This window comes from Macaca thibetana, chromosome 1 (assembly GCF_024542745.1).
Source record: "Macaca thibetana thibetana isolate TM-01 chromosome 1, ASM2454274v1, whole genome shotgun sequence".
NCBI classification, from domain to species: Eukaryota; Metazoa; Chordata; class Mammalia; order Primates; family Cercopithecidae; genus Macaca; species Macaca thibetana.
In genome coordinates this window covers 122,508,994-122,528,923 of record NC_065578.1, presented here as the reverse complement: position 1 = coordinate 122,528,923, position 19,930 = coordinate 122,508,994, and the positions used below count along the sequence as shown (strand labels likewise).

At 48.1% G+C, this 19,930-nt stretch overlaps 2 protein-coding genes across 6 annotated transcripts in view; both read right to left on the bottom strand.

Annotated features, from left to right (window-relative positions):
- Nucleotides 1-19,930, bottom strand: part of PLEKHO1 (pleckstrin homology domain containing O1) — a 53,035-nt gene that overhangs the window by 8,999 nt on the left and 24,106 nt on the right. For 2 of the 5 annotated variants that reach the window (XM_050750352.1, XM_050750354.1), the window contains exons 1-6: nt 10,330-10,453; nt 9,538-9,684; nt 4,376-4,516; nt 3,570-3,674; nt 3,094-3,195; nt 996-1,674 (exon numbers count right to left, since the gene is read on the bottom strand). In XM_050750352.1, coding sequence (XP_050606309.1) covers nt 996-1,674; nt 3,094-3,195; nt 3,570-3,674; nt 4,376-4,516; nt 9,538-9,684; nt 10,330-10,359 — 1,204 coding nt within the window. In that variant the 5' untranslated portion in view covers nt 10,360-10,453. Of the gene's footprint in view, nt 1-863; nt 1,675-3,093; nt 3,196-3,569; nt 3,675-4,375; nt 4,517-9,537; nt 9,685-10,329; nt 10,454-10,833; nt 11,048-19,930 lie in introns of those variants that run through there. The other 3 variants (XM_050750355.1, XM_050750356.1, XM_050750353.1) reach the window with 3 other exon arrangements.
- Nucleotides 15,594-19,930, bottom strand: part of VPS45 (vacuolar protein sorting 45 homolog) — an 82,812-nt gene continuing 78,475 nt past the window's right edge. The window contains exon 15 of the mRNA XM_050750127.1: nt 15,594-16,209. Within this exon, the coding sequence (XP_050606084.1) occupies nt 16,122-16,209 (88 nt within the window). The 3' untranslated portion in view covers nt 15,594-16,121. The remainder of the gene's footprint in view (nt 16,210-19,930) is intronic.

The following is a 19,930-nucleotide window of genomic DNA, read 5'->3' as shown; positions in this document are numbered from 1 at the left end:
TAATGAAACTAGTCTCATCCACCCAAGGCTGGATCTTTTTTTTTTTTTTGAGATGGAGTTTTGCTTGTTGCCCAGGCTGGAGTGCAATGGCATGATCTTGGCTTGCTGCAACCTCTGCCTCCCAGGTTTAAGTGATTCTCCTGTCTCAGCCTCCCGCATAGCTGGGATTACAGGCACCCACCACCATGCCTGGCTAATTTCTTGTATTTTCAGTAGAGACGGGGTTTCATCATGTTGGTCAGGCTGGTCTCAAACTCCTGACCTCAGGTGATCCACTCACTTTGGCCTCCCGAAGTGTTGGGATTACAGGCATGAGCCACTACGCCCGACAAAGTTGGATCTTTGAGTCAATGTTGGGAAGGGTATGGAAGATGAAGGGAAGAAATGTCTCATGTAAGAAAATCCAGGCAGCTGGATCTCAACCAGAGACTGCTAGGAAAGAGAAGCCAGTGTCTGGCTGGGGAAGATTTTAATTCCACAAATCCTCCTCGGGGCTGGAATAAATTTCACGGACAGGTGGCAATGGCCTCCACATCCCTACGACTAGAGTAGGGCAGCTGAAACTTCACCCTCAAACTGACTGCCTGGGGTGGGACATAGAAAACGCCCTCGTCCCCCTCCTGCTCTAAGCTTAGAAGCCCACTGTATCCTTGGGAGCAGCAGTGGACTCCCCGTGCCGTCTTGGGGGCAGGCGCTGTGTGGAGTGATCAGACTATGTCTTTTCTGCACCTTCTCTCTCTCTGGCTGGGTAAAAACTTCCTACTACTGCTACAGGGTCACTTCCTCAAACCTGAAGGGGATACGGAAAGTAGGAGGGGAAACAAGGGTTGTAGTGGGGTCAGGCATCAGCAAGAGCAATGAGCTCATTTTTGTTCTCTTTTTTTGATTGAGGTAAATAAAAAAGCTTTATCCAGCCACACGGAGATAAGAGTCTGTCCAACCCAACGAGTTCCAGACCCCACCCCGCCCTCACATCAGGCTCTTCCGGTACTGACTGTGCGGGGTAGTCTGTCTGAGGTGGGAGTCGGGGGTCTGCAGGTCCATCTGTCTGTACAGGTCTCTCAGCTCCCTGACCTCCTGCAGCACCCTCTTTGCCTGGTTCCAATTTGATGATGCCTCTCCCAGCAGCCGTTCCGTCTCCAACAGCAGCTGCTCTGACTCAGAATCCGGCGGAGACCGAGGGGGGTCCTTGGCCTTTCGCTTCCCATCTCCCAGTCCTTGAACCTCTGCCAGAAGCTCCTGAGTCTTCTCCAGTTTCCTTGCTACCAGGTCCTGGATCCGGGACAGCTGCCCCGGGTGCGGGGGGGCAGGGGATGGGGGTTCCTCAGCCTGGAGCTGGAGGGTGCGGGCAGGGGCAGCGTCCCGCTGAGACAGGATCTCCTCCAGGGAGGCGCAGCGGCCCTTCTCTGTGGGTGTCAACTTCTTGGGTGCCTGGGGGGTGTAGGTGGCCCCTTTGTCCGGTTTTTCCCAAGGTCGGGAGAGGCTGCTTGCCCGGTCTGCGGAGGGCTGGATGCGGTCTGAGTCTGCTCTCCGCCGGCTCCCTGCCAGCTGGGCCACAGACTTGTCCAGGTCAACCCGAAAGCTCTCAGCACAAGAGGTGGGTTCCTCAGGGGAAGGGTCTTCCTCTTGGATCAGGTCCAAGGTCAGCATTCCATCCGAGGTAGACGTGGAAGCCTGTGGAGCAAGGGGGAAATGAGAGGGGAAAGCTGTCTTCAGGAGGGATTTTCAGAATGACTGCCTAAAAGATGCAAGCTGTGGTCATTTTCCTCTACAAGCCTTCCCTGAATGAGAAGTAGTTTTTTTAGAGACAGAGTCTTACTCTGTCGTCCAGGCTGGAGTGCAGTGGCATAATCTTGGCTCACTGCAAACTCCACCTTGTGGTTCAAGCGATTCTCCTACCTCAGCCTCCCAAGTAGCTGGGATTACTTGCACGCACCACCACGCCTGGCTTTTTTTTTTTTGTATTTTTAGCAGTGGCAGGGTTTTACCACGTTGGCCATGGTTGGTCTCAAACTCCTGATCTCAAGTGATCCACCTGTCTCAGCCTCCCAAAGTACTGGGATTATAGGTGTGAGCAACCCTGCCTGGCAAAGCCCTCTGCTCTTGACTGAACCCTCCTACTGAATGTGCTGTTTCTTATTCCTTTGATAGTGACTTGAATGTTTCTTTTTCTGTGATTTACTTTCTGTTGCTTGTTTCCTGTATTCTCTATTCTACCACAAGCTTCCTGAGGGGCGTCCTCTTCCTCAGTATTGTGGACTCTCAGCATTAAACTGAGTCTGACACACAGAGGACGCTCCCCATGGCACAATGACTGTCCTCTTCCATCTGCATCCTATGAGCCCCACACTTCAGCCCCCTTGCCTTACAAAATTTTTTCTCTTATTTCCAGAATACTAAAAGTGATGAGTAGTCAATACCAAATATGTAGTTACACATATGCTGCTTTAGTCATTCCTCATAGCAGCCCTTCAAGGCAGGCATGATTACTGCCTCATTTTACAGCTGAAGACATGCAACTTCAGGGAACCACACAGGTAGCTGATTATAGTGAGGTTCCAACTCAGGTTTGGACTCCAAAGCTTGTGTTCTCTGCACTATACCTGCCTTCCTCTCTCTCTAAAGACTTAAGAGCTCAGAAGCATGAAAGAAACCAGCACTTTGTATGTTTCAGGGATTCACTGTCATTCTTTCTCCTCCAAATGCCTGCACTACTACATGCTGTTACCCATCAAGACAGTCACCATAAAGTAGCTTAGTTTTCATTTTCCTGTGGGTATAACTCATTTTCTCCAAAAGAAATGAGAAAACTCATTTCTTTTGGAGAAAGAAAACTCATTTCTTTTGGAGAAAACTCATTTTCTCCAAAAGAAAAAACATTACTGGGAGCCAGGACTTTTGAACTCCTAATGGGTGCTGAATAAATCCTTTTGATTTAGATCAGGCAGGGGCATGGGGTGGAAGGACTTCCCTCGCCTCTGATCTTGGCATCAGGGAGGCCTCCCACAAATGCCTCTGGTGGCATACAGTTCTGTCTGAGATGGACTGACACAGAATTGGCCCTTTGGCAATGTTTATTACAGTCTTACATACCACAGCCATTAGGTGTCCCCTTGTTGGGGGGCGGCGGGAATGTTGGATTTTTGCCCTGTCTCGAGTGGGATGGGCAAGATAGCTGTCCTCCTCAACGGTGACCTGAAGAGATGTACTGTGAGTCATGAGTGCTCTTCAGCGACCTTTGTCCCAACCCAGCATCCCGAGGCCTGAACGCGTGCCCATTCCATTCACGGCTTCTGAATGAATCCATGGGCAAGGGGATTTACTGGACACGAAGGGGCTCTTTAAGCTGACGCAAGGCTGGCTCCCGCATCATGAAGTGGGGAAGAGGAGGTGTCAGAAGAGACTTGGAGAGAAGGTAGAAAGAGATCAGGTTTTTAAAAGGGAGGTAAAGAAGTAGAGCTGGTGGGGGAGCGAGTAAATGGGGCCTGCATAATCCTCCCCCTTCAGTGGGTCACAGCTGCTCCCTCTGCCCCAGCCTCCCTCCCTCTCCCCACAGTGAGCCCCCTGACCTCATCCAAGATACGGTTCTTGGCTCGGGTGATGGCAGAGTTGAGGGCACTGATCCACGATTCCTTCTCTTCTGGACTCACTGCCAGGAAGATCAGGTTGGGTGCCTGTGAGGGGAAGATTCCTGTTTCAGCCAGGGTTTTAGAGGTGGTGCCTCACCTCGAGATGAAGAAATAAGAGATTATAATCTCACTTTCTTAGACCCAGCTCCGGGAAGGAGAGATATTCTGCTTCCAGAGTCATCCATAACTTAAGGAAACCCAGCTTCTATTCCTGCAAAATGCATAGCTAGGAGGTTGTTTTAGAAACGACCAAGGAAGAGCTAAGAAGGATACTGAGTATTAATATGGTATTGGAGATAATCAGAGGAAGTCTGATGAAGGACAGGTATTAAAATACAAATCTTTCAATGTTTGAAGAAATAGAATGTGACAGGAGTAACTTCCCTGGGTTCCCTCCGACAAGATGAATTAGATTCAGAACTTCAACCACCTATCAGGGTACAAGGACAGGGATTTTCTTCTAAGGGATGTAAATATGCACATGTGTGGATGTGTGTGTATAAGACAGAGAAAAATAAAGAGATATATAGAGAGATGATCTTTGTGGCTGAACAGGTTAAAGGCTGGCCTGCCTGGAAAGAAGGAAATGGCCACAATATTCTCAGGTGAAATGATAAAAGCCAGCAGGAGAGCAATCCAGGGCCTCTGAGCCAAGATTGCTGAGAGAAGTTGAGGGGAAGGAGTTCTCCCCTGCCCCCTCCAACCCTGTCCATGTTCCAGCGGCCAAGGTGGCAGGAGAAACATACCGTGTTACCGGGCTGTTTGGAGTGGGCAAGAGTAAACTTGCTATGATTTTTCTTGCTCCTGCTCTTGGACTTCCGGAGCTCTTCACACTTCTCATAGTCACTCAGGTCAAATACCTCTTGAATATTTTTCTCATCTTTTACCTAGGGGAGGGTTGGGGTGAGGTGAGGAGGATAAAATTATTTAGCCCCTCCACCCAGACTGTTAGTTTAGATCATCTTGGGAAGCAGAGGAAGCCTGAGGAGAGGGAGGCATGCCAGGAGAGGAGAGGGCCGTCCTGCCCAAAGCCTACAAAGGCCTCACATGGAGGAGGAGGCTAGGGCAGCCCCACGTCTTGAATGTTCAGGTGTGTTTCTGTTTAAATCCCTTCTCTTCACTCTCCTTAGCCAGGCTGCCATTTCCAGAGTCCCACTATGCCTCTCTTCACCCATTGCCCCACTCTTCCTTAAGGACACAACTTACATGTTCTAAAAAGGCTCATGTCCTTAAAGGGACATGGTAGATGGTTGATCCATCACCCTCAGTAAGACAGACCTGTATGGCCCTTGATGGTCCACAGAATGAAGATTAAGGCATGGCCAGTATCAGGCTGTCTGGAGGGAAGGAGGGGCTGTCTCTGGCCTCCCCACTCGCACGTGTGCAGTATAGCTCTCCCACCCCACCTTGCTCCCTTCTCAGGTATGTACAATTATAGAGACTCATCTTCCTTGTTCATTTCAGGAGCATAGCTACCACAGGACGGCAGCCCCCTGTGTTCACTTTGCTGAGTTTGTCCAGAGAAGCTGAAAACTACAATTACAGTTCCTACCCTTTCCTCCTCCCTCTAAGGTACTGTGACAATCCAAACTAACTCCTCCAGACCTGAAAAACCATTTCTTTCATCCCCCTATCTCTAGGCATGAATGCACTTAGACTTTCCCTTGAAGACTACACTTTAGACATGGAAAAAAGTATTCTGTGACTTCTTGCCATTATTCTAGTTTGAGTGCCTGGGTCCCCTTTATTGCAGGAAGCTCTTCCTCGTATCTAAACTTAGCCCTCCCTGCTGTAGTCTCTGTCCTGCACTCTGGTTCTACCTTTAGCAGCTTCAAGTAACATTTAGCTCTTAGCACTCCTGCTGAACATCTCATCGAGGCCACATTCCTAGTGACATCCTCCAACCCCAACTAGCCTTTTCTGAGCACTGCAAAGCGGCTCTAGAAATATTTCTTCGCAGGTCCATTTGAAACCGATCACAATGTTTTCTCCTTTCCCCTAAGGCGGTGTTCCTACAACTCTGGGACTCTGAAGCAGTGGCTTATGGATTTGGTTTGGCTTGCAAAGACCAAAGTTACAGAGAGGAGACTTAGTTACAAGCCCAGACTGCACAGTCTGTTCACCCTCTGTGACTTGAGCCCAGGGTTGGAACACCTCAGGAAAAAGCTGGTCACGTTTTCCTGGGATGAGAAATGAAAAGCACCAGCACTTGTCTCATTAAAACTAAACAGATAAAAGTAGCCTCATGTCTTCCTTGGATGACATCCACCTACCCTGACTGAAATTATTTTTCAAAAGAGTCCCCAACTTCCCCAGCTCTGAAATGGGGCTCATGTGCATGGAGGTGAATTCATCTATCCTCCTGGTTCCTGGAAACCTGGAAGTGGGGAAGTGGTTCTCCCTTCCATTACCCAGACCATCTACAGTCTTGCATCTGCCCATCCTTCTGAATTGCTGCTGGACCTGGAGGCTGATGACAGACGAGGACAGATGACCACATGGCCCCATTCAAGTGACTGACTGCTCATACATCTACCTCCATTTGTTTCAGCAAGGCTTGGTTCCTCCAGGGCCCCCCACTTTCCAGGTTCCCTGGCTTTAGGCTGGAAAGCGGCCAGAGGCCTTGAATGATTACGGGTAGAAGTAGGACAAGGTGCTGGCAAGGGGTGTCCAAGAACAATTCCCAGAAACACGGGGCAGGGATGTAAGATGATGCATCATCCCTCCTCTCCCCCTCCTTCTCCAGAGTTGAGACTATCAGCAGAGTCCAGAAACTGTGGAGAGGAAAGTGCTGGGTGTGTGAAAGTAGCCAGGGGAAGAGTTAACTTACTCTGTTTTCCTTAGGGGAAGGGAAGGAAAGGAAGTTATTCTAGCTTGCATACAGACTGATAAGGAGTTCTGGGGAGCAGAAGACACTGACAGAGGTTAGCCCTTAGTGGGGGTGGAGAGGGTGGGAGTTGGGGTGAGGCAAGCAGTAGCACAAGTATATTCCAGTGCCTGGGAAGATGGACAAAGCCAGCAGACTTGTTCTCCACCGTATTGTGTTTTTTTTTCCACGCTTATCTAATTCCCAGAGTCTCATTTATAACTACCCATCTTCCAAATTAACCCTCCCTTTCCCCTGATTCTTCGTCCTTGACCACAGAAAGGGATTTTTTCCCACACCTGTCCAAAGAGTTGCCCCAAACCCAATTTCCTTGACCATGAGGTCTAAGGTCTAGCTTCTGTTCTTACCCACCAGCCTGTGACCATAAGGTGCTCCAGCCCTCTTTGAGAGAGGATGCCCTTTGACTGAGAAGGAAGAAAATGATTACTATCGAACACAGAAGAAATTCTATGGCAGAGGTGGCTGTGGGAGACCCTGCCTTTAAGAGAGGAAATAACAAAAAAGACTAGTGAAAATTCTGGGAGATAGGGTTATAATTTTTCTTGCATTAACAGCAAATGATATAGATTATACTCTGCCTTAAAAAAAATCTTGTCCAGGCACTGTGGCTCACACCTATAATCCCAGAATTTCAGGAGGTTGAGGCAGAAGGATCACTTGAAGCCAGGAATTTGAGACCAGCCTGGGCAACATAGTGAGACCCCATGTCTACAAAAAATAAAAAAAAAAATAGCTGGGTGTGGTGGTGCATGCCTGTAGTCCCAGCTACTCGGGAGGCTGAGGTGGAAGGATTGCTTGAGCCCAGGAGGTCAAGCAAGCAGAGAGTTACAACTGTGACACTGCATTCCAGCGTGGGAGACACAGTGAAACCATCTCTAAAAAACAAAACAAAACACCCTGCCTTGACTCTATTGGCCCTGGAGCTTTTTGCAAGTGGGCAGAATAAAGCCCAGAGTCCTCTGTCAATTTCACTTTTAACCAGGCCCACTGTAGCATGGAAACTGGCTCTAAAAAAGCATAGTATCAATATGTCTAGTCCCTCTTTCCTGTGCCCTTCCCAGCAGGAGACAGCTGGCTCCGTGACCAGTCAGATGGTCCTGACTCATAGGACACCAGACATCCTAGGCTGAGGTCATTCCATCCTTTCCCCTGTCTCTGTACCTCTTCCTCACAAGCAAGGATCAACTATGCTTTTGCCCCCAGACTCTGCTCTTTGGGCAAATACAAACAAGCAATGGATGTCTTATTCCTCTTACCCTTTCACTATTACGTTTTCCCTGACTTGTAGGAAGTTCTCCCTGATTGGTAACTAGAGTTTCCTGCAATTAAGAAGTTCGGGGAAGACAGGAGATACACTTTGACACTTGCTTTTTTTTTTTTTTTTTTTTAATTAGAAAGCCGGAAAGTTGTGGAGAAAACTTTCTGGAGGATTTGTGATTGGGCAGCCGTAACTCTTAAAAATAAATCCTCCTGGCCAGGCATGGTGGCTCACATCTGTAATCCCAGTACTTTGGGAGGCTGAGGCTGGTGGACCACTTGAGGCCAGGAGTTTGAGAGCAGCCTGGTCAACAATGCGAAACACTGTCTCTACAAAAAATACAAAAACTAGCCAGACATGGTGGCACCCACCTGTAGTCCCAGCTACTCGGAGGATGAGATGGGAGGATCACTTGAGCCCTGGAGGTGGAGGTTGCAGTGAGCTGTGATCGAACCACTGCATTCCAGCCTGGGTGACAGACCAAGAAAAGTGCCTTCACCTCACTCCTAAGACTTTCCATCACCAACTTCCTAGCTTTGTGTAAACAGTTAGGTTTCAATACCCTTAAGAGGGATCTCTTTGGCTGTGGCACAGCTTAGTTCTTCCCTAGATGCCTCAGTAGATGTTCTTCTAGATGAGTACTTTGTCTCAGGGTGTGTGTGTATCTGTTTCAATACCATAAAAGGTTTTATTTACCTAAATATAATCTACTGAATAAGGGTGTCTACTGCAGAAAGTAGAAGAGGTTAGAACTCAAGGAGGACTTCCCAGTTAGCTCTGGGTGAGGGAACACAGAATCCCTCCTGTGAGGGCGAGAGGAAGGGCCACTCTAACTGGTACACAGGACAGTCTCCCAGGCTATACCGACAGTCACAGAGGCAGGGAATGGAGTGACTTCTAACCACTGGAGGGGCAATTCTGATTTCTCAACATGAGTACACGTTATTGACCCCAAGACTTAGGGAAAAAAGGGAGATGGGTCTGGATTCAATTATCATAGCTCAGGTTTTGACACAGTGTAGACTGGTTTTCATGGTTAAATACACAGCCAAAGGTATCCAAAGACATACAGGGGTTCTTAACTCCATTCTTCTCCCTTCTGATACAAATGGGGGGGGGGGTGGGCAGGAAGTGGGTAGAAAATGGGTTCCTTGCCTTTTTTAAATGGGGTGGGGGTGGGGAACAGAGAGCATACTGGTTAGGGACACTGCCTTCAACGAAAATAACTGCCACTCACAGACCCGAGGTCACAGGGGCCAGACAGCGGGGTGCGTGTGTATTTTCTGTGATTCAGGGCGGATGCGCCACGGACAGGACCTGTGCACGCTCCTGCCACAGACAGGAAAGGGGAGGCTGGCTGGGGTAGGGTCGGGGGACAGAAAGGGGTGGCGAATAGGCTAAACTGTTTCAGCAGAAATAACAAAGAAAATAAATCCTATATTCAGGAGGCCGGTTAGGGTGGGAGGCAGCAAGGGACACTCAGGACTTCTGGGGCGTCTTGGGAGGGGCTTATCATTGTTGTTAGAAAGGTATTTGCAAACAAAAAAACACTGAGTAAGCGGCCAGCTCAACTTCTAATTCTCACTCGGGTCTTCTCACTAAAGGGTGACCTTTCTCTGCAGATGAGATGGGGGTAGAGAGTCAGGAGACCACTGAACTTGCCTTTGGAACAAAACGAGGGTGGAGTAAGCTAGGCGAGCCCTTGTGGAGTGACAAAGTGGGGGGTATGAGAAAACGCAGAGTTAGAGGCAAGAAGCACCCACCTCCTTCTCAGAGATGTAGAGCTGGTCCCCTTTCAGCACCACATAGCGGTTTTTCCAAATCTCCCTGAAAATCCCTTTCCCGCAGAATTTCCGGACCCAGCCGACCTTCTCGGGCGGTGCAGGCTGCTGGTTTCCATCCTGAGGCCCCTGCCCCAGGACAAGATGAGAAGCGGGCGGTTAGGAGATTCCAGCCGCGGCTTCCTCTCCATCCGTCTCTCACGACCGCCTCAGCGGCCCCGTCTCCTCCGAAGGCTGCGGCCGGGGGTGGGGGGGGGCGCCCCAGGTTCGCTCCCACTTCGGAAAGGTTTTCACTCCAAGGAACTCCCCCCGTTCCCCTCCCCTGCTCCCGAATAAACAACCGGGGCTGCGAGTGGCAGGGGCGCGGGCCGGGCGCGGAGGGGCTCCCGGGCTCCCTCCAGGCCCTGCGTCCCCGCCGCCCCGTGCTCGCCGCGCGGGGACTAACGGCGTTTCTTTGGTTTTCTCTCCCATTGTCTCCTCGCCACGGCGGAGCGCGAGGCAAACGCCCGCCCGGCGCCCAGGGGCGGGGGAGGTGCGGGTCGGGGGGAAACTCAGCCAAGTTGAATCCCCCTGAGGCGAGTAAACAAACAAAAGCCCCCGCCGGCGCCTCGCGGGGCCCAGAGCCCCGGCCCGGGGCCGAGGCCAAGGGGACCTGGCCGCCGGGGCGGGGGAGCGGCCGGGGCGGGTGTCTCTCAGGCTGCCGCGGCGCCGACGGGGCCGGGGTCGTCGGAGCGCGGAGGCGGCGGCGGCCGCAGGGCGGGCGGGCGCACTCACCCGCTTGGCGGAATTGTTCTTCTTCATCATTCCCAGCGGGCGCGAGCGCGGGGCTGCGGGCCGAGGGGCGGCCCCGCGTCGGGGCCTCGGCGGCTCCGCGGGGGCTCCTTCCCCGCGGGAGGGCGTCGGAGCTGCCCCGGCGCCGCCGCTGCTCCTCCCTCGCGCCCTCCCGCTCCCGGACTCTCCCCTTCTTTGTAGCTCCGGTTTCACTCAAGGCCGGCCTCCCTCGCGTTCGCACTCGCACACACACGCACGCCCGCTCCCCGCCCCTCGGCGCCCTCCATCCCGGCGCCCACGCGGCCCGGGTCCCCGAGCGCGCCCCCGCCACCCGCCGGCCCGGCCCAGCGCGGCCGCTCCCCCGGCCCGGTGCGCTGTGGGCGGCCCAGCCCGCGCCCCGCAGCTCCATCCGCGGGCCGCTGACGTTGCGAGTTCAGAATAAAGGGCGAATCGCGGAGCCGCAGCTCGGGCGCTCCCCCCGCCCCCCCGCCTTTGTTTCTGACTCACGGAGGGGGAAGAAGGCGGCCTCCAAGCGGCCGGAGACCGCTTCCCAGGGGGCAGGGACCCTCGCTCCGCGGCGGCTCGGGCGACACGCGGAGCCCAAGAGACCCGGCCGCCGGCCGCCCCGGGGCCCAGTGGGCGGGCGCGGTGATAATGGAGAGACGTGCGGATTCGTGAAGACCGGAGATCGCCAGCCTCTAGAGCATCGCCTTTCTTGACCAAAAACAAAAACGAGAGCGGGAGCCCGGAGGGCGCGCCACCCAGACCTCTCATCAGGAATTCACGCTCCTAGGTGCTAGGGTGGCCTGGGCAGGTCAGATGCTGGGAAAAGTTTTATGCTCCGGAGGGGATCGACGTGTTGGGGGATGGGGTGGGACAGAAGTTTCTATTAATACACGTTTCTTCCAGTGTACAAAGCCTCAGGCCTTATTGTAGCCTCAGGAGAATAATCCTAAGGATGAGGCGGATTTTATGATCTCCATCTCACAGGGAGAAAACGGAGACTCAGAATAGCTGAGGGATTTGCAGACACAGTGTCAATGCTGGCAGGAATAGAATTGTCTCCAAACCATGATCCTTTATACCAAGTGGCTTTCAATGTAAGTTCCAGGTGAGGCTTAAACTTCCTGCCACCTGGGTATCTTTTCCCGCTGCACTAATAGGTAAAAATCCCATCCTCTCTACAGCGCTGGAGCCCAGTGGAGGGAAGGGCTGAACGCCCAGAGAATGCCCTGACTAGGGAAGCCTCTGCTGATCCCTCCTACAGCAGGTCTGCCTCAGAGCTTCCAGGACACATCTTAGTAACTTCATGTCTTTTCAGTATATATATGTGTGATGGAAAAGGGGAGTGAGAAACCCCACTCTTAGGTATTGGTTTCATCACCACTCTGGGCTTTGGTCAAGTCACTGAATTTCTTTAGGCCTGCATCCCTCCACATATTAAGTGGTGAGGGATGAACTGCCATTTTTATCAACAAGGAAAGTTAGGGGAAGATATGAGATGACCTCTGAGAGTCCTTTGAAGATATGTGTTGTCTTCCAGGGCTAATTTTGAAATAAAAGGCTAATAAACACATTGCCTGGCACATGGCAAGCATGCAATAACCACAAAATGAATAAAAATCCCTGGCACTGAGGAGCAGGGAAAAGGAAAAATCCTTTTTCCAGAGATGTCTCAAGATAAAAGTGTTGGCTAAATTTGTGGTTTGAGTAGTGGAGGCTGTTTTGGCTTTTTCTGGTATGTCAAATGAAGGAGGGGCTCCCTCCCCTTCCCAGTCCCACCTTTCCTCCTAATCCAATGATATTCCTCTCAACTTCTTTCCATTCACCATACCAATTAATTCCACGATTTTAGACTGACACAGAACCTTATCCTTTCAAAATGCTCTTATATGTCATTTCTTTACACTTTTAGTGCCACCTTGTAAGGTATATAGATTAAGTATTAATATTTTCATTTGGAAAATGAGGAAACAGGGCATGCCAGATCAACTGACTTGCCCAAGTTTATACATCAAGTTACTGGCTAAATGGATTAGAATCCAAACTTCCTGACTGCAGTCTCCTCTTCAGATTTTGTAACCCCCTCCCATGGGCATGAGTGTGCACACACCACGTTCCCCAAACCATCTTGTCCCCTTCCCAATGTCTCTATTTTTTTTTTTTTTTTTTTGAGACGGAGTCTCGCTCTGTCGCCCAGGCTGGAGTGCAGTGGCCGGATCTCGGCTCACTGCAAGCTCCGCCTCCTGGGTTTACGCCATTCTCCTGCCTCACCCTCCCGAGTAGCTGGGACTACAGGTGCCCGCCACCTCGCCCGGCTAGTTTTTTGTATTTTTTAATAGAGACGGGGTTTCACCATGTTAGCCAGGACGGTCTTGATTTCCTGACCTCGTGATCCGCCCGTCTCGGCCTCCCAAAGTGCTGGGATTACAGGCGTGAGCCACCGCGCCCGGCCCCAATGTCTCTATTTTCTAACCCCGTTTAAAGAGCGATGAAAAAATAATGAGCAAATCCAGGATGTCTTCGTATGTGAGGAAGCAATATGTCCAGATGTACTGGTAAGGAATAGCCCGCATGATTTTTTGAGGGTTTGCTGGACAAACACACATGAGTGGTTTAGATTTATCATTTAAATAGATTCTGATTTATGGGAAAAAAGTAATTCATCATTTGCCCCATCTTCCTCCTTTCCCAATAGTCAATAAATATTGGGCCGCGCGTGGTGGCTCACGGCTGTAATCCCAGCACTTTGGGAGGCCGAGGCGGGTGGATCATTTGAGGTCAGAAGTTCAAGACCAGCCTGACCAACATGATGAAACTCCATCTCTACTAAATACAAAAAAAAAAAAAAAAAAAAAAAAAGCCAGATGTGGTGGCACACGCCTGTAATCCCAGCTACTTGGGAGGCTGAGGCAGGAGAATCGCTGGAACCTGGGAGGCAGAGGTTGCAGTGAGCCGAGATCGCACCACTGCACTCCAGCCTGGGCAGCAGGGTGAAATTCCATCTCAAAGATAGATAGATAGATAGATAGATAGATAGATAGATAGATAGATAGATAAAATATTTGAGTGCCTCCTATATGCGAGGTCCAGGGTTCCTTTCGTGTTGCATCAGATAGGTGCCAGAGCATTGTGAAACATCAGGCAGAGGGGCTAATGAAAAAGAAAAACCCTCCAAAGTAATTTTCAGATTCCAGAGCAGATGCATGTGGGCTGCAGAACCTTCCCTGCCTGTCTGCTCTCTTAAGATGTTACATAAATCTCTGGCGTCCTTTCTTTCTCTGCCCTGCTCCATCCTGTGATCCTGCCCCTACTTTCGTTCACCTGTTCTCCCTTTGTCCTGTCACTCACCCCTTTCCACTTCCTCTGGCCTATTCTTGAAGCTGATTTGCCTCACCAGGTGAACTTCGTGGTACCTGAATTGGGATGTAGGTCGGACTGTTTTCCAAAGACCAAGGCTTAAGTGAGAAATCTGAGAACGTATGGGTTCCTTTACACATTTTTATAGCGCTGTCTCCTCAGCGTTCCTCAGTGAGCTTGACACTACACACACATAAACCACAGAAATCACTCTCAGTCAGTTTCTGCCTGTGGTGGAGATAAGACACTAGGAGGACCTCATGATGGGGGTACCTTCCTAACAACATCTGAGGATAAGACGTGACTGCTAGTAGCTGTATTCTATAACAGAATATTTTATAACTTAAGGGAGAAAGGGAACTATTAGAGATAAAAACTTGTGAACTACTTGCAAGTTTACTGGGCGGAAACTGTTATTCAAACACAGTTGTCTAAAAACAAATATCCTTGGCTTTTGTGGAGTAAATGGAACACAGAGGTTTTGACCAGGGCATTTCCACTTATGGGGGAGAGGATTATTAAAAGCATACAAGACCTTAATTAAAGTGATGTTTTTAAAGGGCACAAAAATAAAGGGCCAGTAATAATGGAATCAGCTCTGTAAATCTTACACAAAAATATGAGTCTTTGATTCTTAATAAAGAAATGCCAACTTCTGACATCAAAACACCCTGATAGTAGGGCTCATTTCTTAGACTTCTTGATAGTGTCAGTTGAGTAGGCACAATGGAAGCAGATGAATAATGAGGAAAATGATATAAGGAAGGTCTCTGTTTTTGCTTTTTTTATTCCACAGCGTTATCTTGGCGATAAGAAGAGAAGCGCAGATATTCCTGCTTGGAGGAGGGAGTTTTTCATATTTTAAAACACTATATAACTTGTAAAATGCTGCATTTAAAATACTCCATCCCCAAGTGCAGGCTGTCTCAAAGACTTATAAAAAATGAAGAAGAAAAAATTACCCAAAGGGACCCACAAAAGCCAAAAACAAAAACAAACACCTTGGATTTTAGCTTGGATTTTACTTCATGAGTGTGTGTAAAGAAACAACAGCTGAGGCCGGGTGTGGTGGCTCATGCCTGTAATCCCAACACTTTGGGAAGCTGAGGTGGGCGGATCACGAGGTCAGGAGTTCAAGACCATCCTGACCAAGATAGTGAAACCCCATCTCTACTAAAAACAAACAAACAAACAAAAAACAACCAAACAGCTGAGAGCTGGGAGGAGTGGAGAAAAGAGGGACAGAATGACCTTTCAGCTTTTCCCTCTATTTTTTGAACTGTTTATTAGTGCAATGATTAGATGTGCAATGATTAAAATGATTAGTCCAGTCATTTTACATGTGATTCTGTACAGAAATTAATCTTATTTACTATTAGCTACATTTTATTAATTACTGTACACCAGTGTTTTAAGCACTTTTCATGTATCATCTCATCTCATTTAATTCTTATAATCCTATGAGGAAGGTTCTGTTTTATAAATGAGAAAGCTGAGCCACAAAGAGGCTAAATAACATTCCTAAAGCCATATAAATATGACATAGATTTGGCCCTTGCTGTCTGATGCTAGAGAATATTTATCAACATACAAGTTCACACACACACACACACACACACACACACACACACACACACACACACACCAGGGAGGGATTGCGCTTTGGTATTTTTGCTATGATGATTTGAGGATACCTTAATTTCCTGGCAATAATGATACTATCGGTTTATCCTGTTTTCAAGAGAGGTGAAATTGACACCAGAATTTATTATTTGCCTTGACATACTTTAAATATCCTTCAGGTAGAGGTAATGCCTTCATTATATTTGGTGTGAAACCAGCTCATGTCCCATCTCATAAATTCCCATAAATTAGCCCCAAAGAAATAAAACTAAATCACTCATATCTTTTCACAAAATGGATTTTTATTGTGGTCATACATGGTTTCTCAGTGCCACAGAAAATTGCTATGTAGGGACAAAAAATTTTGGATGGCTCTATAAAGAAATATGGTAGGTTTTCAGAAATAAGTTGTGCAGGAATGTGGTTAATGAAAAGCAGAAAGGGTCAAGGGAAGAGAAAGGAAGTCAAGGAATGTGGTATGTACATCAAATGATTACTTTTTAAGCCCCTCTAGGCTCTGATAACCCTTTCCCCACGTCAGATCCCAACAAAATTCATCAGTAACTGAAGTGATTGTGCTAACAGATACATAAAGACTACCAGAGAAAAGTGGGTTGAGATGGGCTCAGACTTATTGTTAGGTCAACTCTGGGAGTCATGTGTCTGTGCCAACCACAAATCTGTGGGCTACCTGGAGATGAGTTCTAACAACCAGCACAGAACCCAAAGCTGCTCTCCAACACCTCTGATTAGTAGGAAAAGCCTGTAGTGGGGGTGAGAGAGGAAGCTGTGCCCTTCCCCCAACCACTGTTTCATCTTCTGCTCGCTGACCTTGATGTGACTTGAGAGCTCTCCTTGCTTCGGCTGTGCAGTCCAGAAGCCAGAACTTCCTCTAGGAAACTGATAAGTAGTTTGAGGTTACTTGAAAGAAAAAACAAAAGCATCTCCAAAAATAGAATGTCTTGCTCTGGACAGCTAACCAGATGAAAATATATCATGAATAGTAGCCAAGAGGTACTGGTCTGATATTTGGGTATAGAATGGAAGCATCAGTTGAGCACTGCAACATCCATACTGCAAGGACAGTCCTTCTGTGCTCTTCCCCAGGGTCTTCATTTTGTTTTTTTTTTAGAATTAAATTTGTAAGGTCTATTAAGACTAACATTTCAAGTTTGAAGTTTCTATTTGGGAACCCAGAATTTTTAAGGGCAAGGCCACTATATTAACTCAATACCGTGTTACATCAGCACCTGTTATCTATACTCTTGAAACTGTCTCAGAGCTTGTATGTTGTCTCTAGTTTCTTCCTTATCCAATCTACTCTCCAGAGTGGCACCAGAGTTACTTATCTAAAATACGATTACAAGCCAGGTGCGGTGGCTCAGGTCTGTAATCCTAGCACTTTAGAAGGCTGAGGCGGGTAGATTGCTCGAGCCCAGAAGTTCGAGACCAGCCTGGGCAACAGAGTGAGACCCTGTCTCTAATTAAAAAAAAAAAAATTAACAAATAAAACAAAATACAGATTTTATCCTGTTATATACTCTCCCCTCTTCTGCTTTAAAACCTTTCTTTTACTTATGGAAAATGTACAGTTCAAGGCCTTTCATAATGTGGCCTAATAATGAATACTTATATTCATTTTGTTCTGAGCACTTTTTAAAGCCGTATGTGTATATATATGCATATATGCCTGCAGCCCTGTCAAACAGATGCTACTATTATCCTCATTTTAAGAAAACGAAGAAGCAAACCTATAGAGGGGAGGTTAAGTGACTTGCCAAGGTCACAACAGACAGTAAGTGGCTCAGCTGGGACTCAAACCCAGGCTCTAGATTCTGTGCCTTTCAGCATCATACAATATTGCTTCCCACTCGTCTATTCCATCTCTCAGAGTGCAGCCTCTATGCCATCCATGCCCAACAACTCACTGTTCCTAAACATGTCATGAGCTTTCATACTTCAAGTAGTTATTCTTACTATGTCCTATGTTTGAAATGTAGGGCTATTCTTTCTCTGCTGAAATGGCGTGATCTCGACTCACTGCAACTTCTGCCTCCCAGGCTCAAACGATTCTCTTGCCTCAGCCTCCTGAGTAGGTGGGATTACAGGCATGCGCTACCATGCTGGCTAATTTTTGTAGTTATAGTAGAGACAGGGGTTTCACCATGTTGGCCAGGCTGGTCTCAAACTCCTGGCCTCAAGTGATGATCTACCTGCTTCAGCCTCCCAAAGTGCTGGGATTACAAGTGTAAGCCACTGCGCCTGGCAGGAACCTTTTTCTTTTTTTTTTTTTTTTTTTTGAGACGGAGTCTCGCTCTGCCACCCAGGCTGGAGTGCAGTGGCCGGATCTCAGCTCACTGCAAGCTCCGCCTCCCGGGTTCACGCCATTCTCCTGCCTCAGCCTCCCGAGTAGTTGGGACTACAGGCGCCTGCCACCGCGCCCGGCTAGTTTTTTGTATTTTTTAGTAGAGACGGGGTTTCACCGTGTTAGCCAGGATGGTCTCGATCTCCTGACCTCGTGATCCGCCCGTCTCGGCCTCCCAAAGTGCTGGGATTACAGGCTTGAGCCACCGCGCCCGGCCAGGAACCTTTTTCTTTAAGACTAAGGATTAAAAGTCACTTTTCTGGCCAGGCATGGTCTCATTCATACATACATATATAAATACATAAATGTCACTTTTTTGTAAAGCGCTTCCGACCCCTCCATGCTGAACTAATTACTATTATTACTTTATCCCACTCCTATCTCAGCACTGTATAATTGTTGCCAAGATAGACTGTGAGCTTCTTGGGAGGTAGGGGGAAGTCTTACTCACCTTAGATCTCCAGGGCTTAACACAGAGGTATCCAATAAAGTTATGCTGAGTAAATGAATAAAATAGCTACCCACTGGCAAGAGAGCCCTCTTTATAATATAAAAGTGATTTGGATGGATGGGTGCGATGGCTTACGCTGTAATCCCAGCACTTTCGGAGGCTAAGGCCAGGGGATCGCTTGAGCCCAGGGATTCGAGACCAGGCTGGGCAACATAGTGAAACCCCATCTCTATAAAAAATACAAAAATTAGACAGGCGCCTGTAGTCCCAGCTACTTGGGAGGTTAAGGCAGGAGAATCGCCTGAGCCCAGGAGGCAGAGGTTGCAGTGAGCCAAGATCGTGCCATTGCACTCCAGCCTGGGCGACAGGGGTGAAACCCTGTCACAACAACAACAATAACAACAACAACAACAACAACGACAACAACAAAAGTTATTTGGATGCTCAGGACTCTCTCTCAGAGCAGATATTTAAAAGACAGAGGACTGGAGGAATGACCAGGTATCTTATTACCATTGTTTTGCAGTTTTAGACTGAAAGATTCTGGGCTTGGAGAATTTAAATTCCAAACTCCTTTGCAAAAGAAAACATTGCAAAGTAGAGGGAAAGGAGTAGAAGCTAAGTCCATTTGTTTCTCTGCGGAAATACAGATATCTTTGGCCTGGCTTTTTGGCCAGTTGGACTGGAGACAATTGGAGGTCAGAAAACAAGTGTTAGGAAATGAAGTAGCACTGATTTTTTTTTTTTTTTTTAAAACAATAACACAACAAGTCTTGGTGACTTCTGGAAAGAATGAAATAAATGTGCTGGGAAACCCTACAGGAATTTATCAGGGGATATTTGGTTCATTTCCAACTCTGCTACAAAGGGAAGAAATAAAGATCCTCCTCTGTATATCAACAAGACCCCACATTCCTGACTATAATGAGAACACACTTACTATTTATATTTACCAAGCCTAATTTTGTTTCCTAGGGCCACTGTGACTTAAAAAAAATATATCTATTTGGGGACTCTGATGAGTCATTGCTCAGAATGCTTAAAAAATTATGGGGAATGAACATATTGGTAGCTGTACCCCAAATTTAGATTATGTTTAAAAACAAAACAAAAGAATAATTTTTCTTTCTAAATTCGTTTTAAATCAATCTCATTAAAAGTGAACTCAAAAATCCCCTTCTCCTGTGGTGCCATAGTCCAGTTCAATTCAGTTCAATTCAATCCAATTCAACAAATGTTTAATGAGCATCCATTATGAATGAGGCATTGAACTAGGTGTACAAATGAACACCTTAGTTATGATTCCTACATTAAGGGACTCTCAGAGACAGATACACAATCACAATCCAATATGAGTATAAACAGAGGCAGTGCCAGAAACTAACAGAGTGGATTAATGCTACTGCTTTTTTGGTTTGTGCTGTCATCAAGGGTGTTTTCCTGACTCCATGTATAGAAGGAAGGTGGGTGGAAAAAAGCAGAATCCCAACCCTGATTTTATTTTATTTTATTTTTTATTTGAGATGGAGTCTCGCTTTGTCACCCAGGCTGGAGTGCAGTGGCCTGATCTCAGCTCACTGCAAGCTCCGCCTCTAGGGTTTACGCCATTCTCCTGCCTCAGCCTCCCGAGTAGCTGGGACTACAGGCGCCCGCCACCTCGCCCGGCTAGTTTTTTCTATTTTTTAGTAGAGACGGGGTTTCACCATGTTAGCCGGGATGGTCTCGATCTCCTGACCTTGTGATCCACTCGTCTTGGCCTCCCAAAGTGCTGGGATTACAGGCTTGAGCCACCGCGCCCGGCCCAA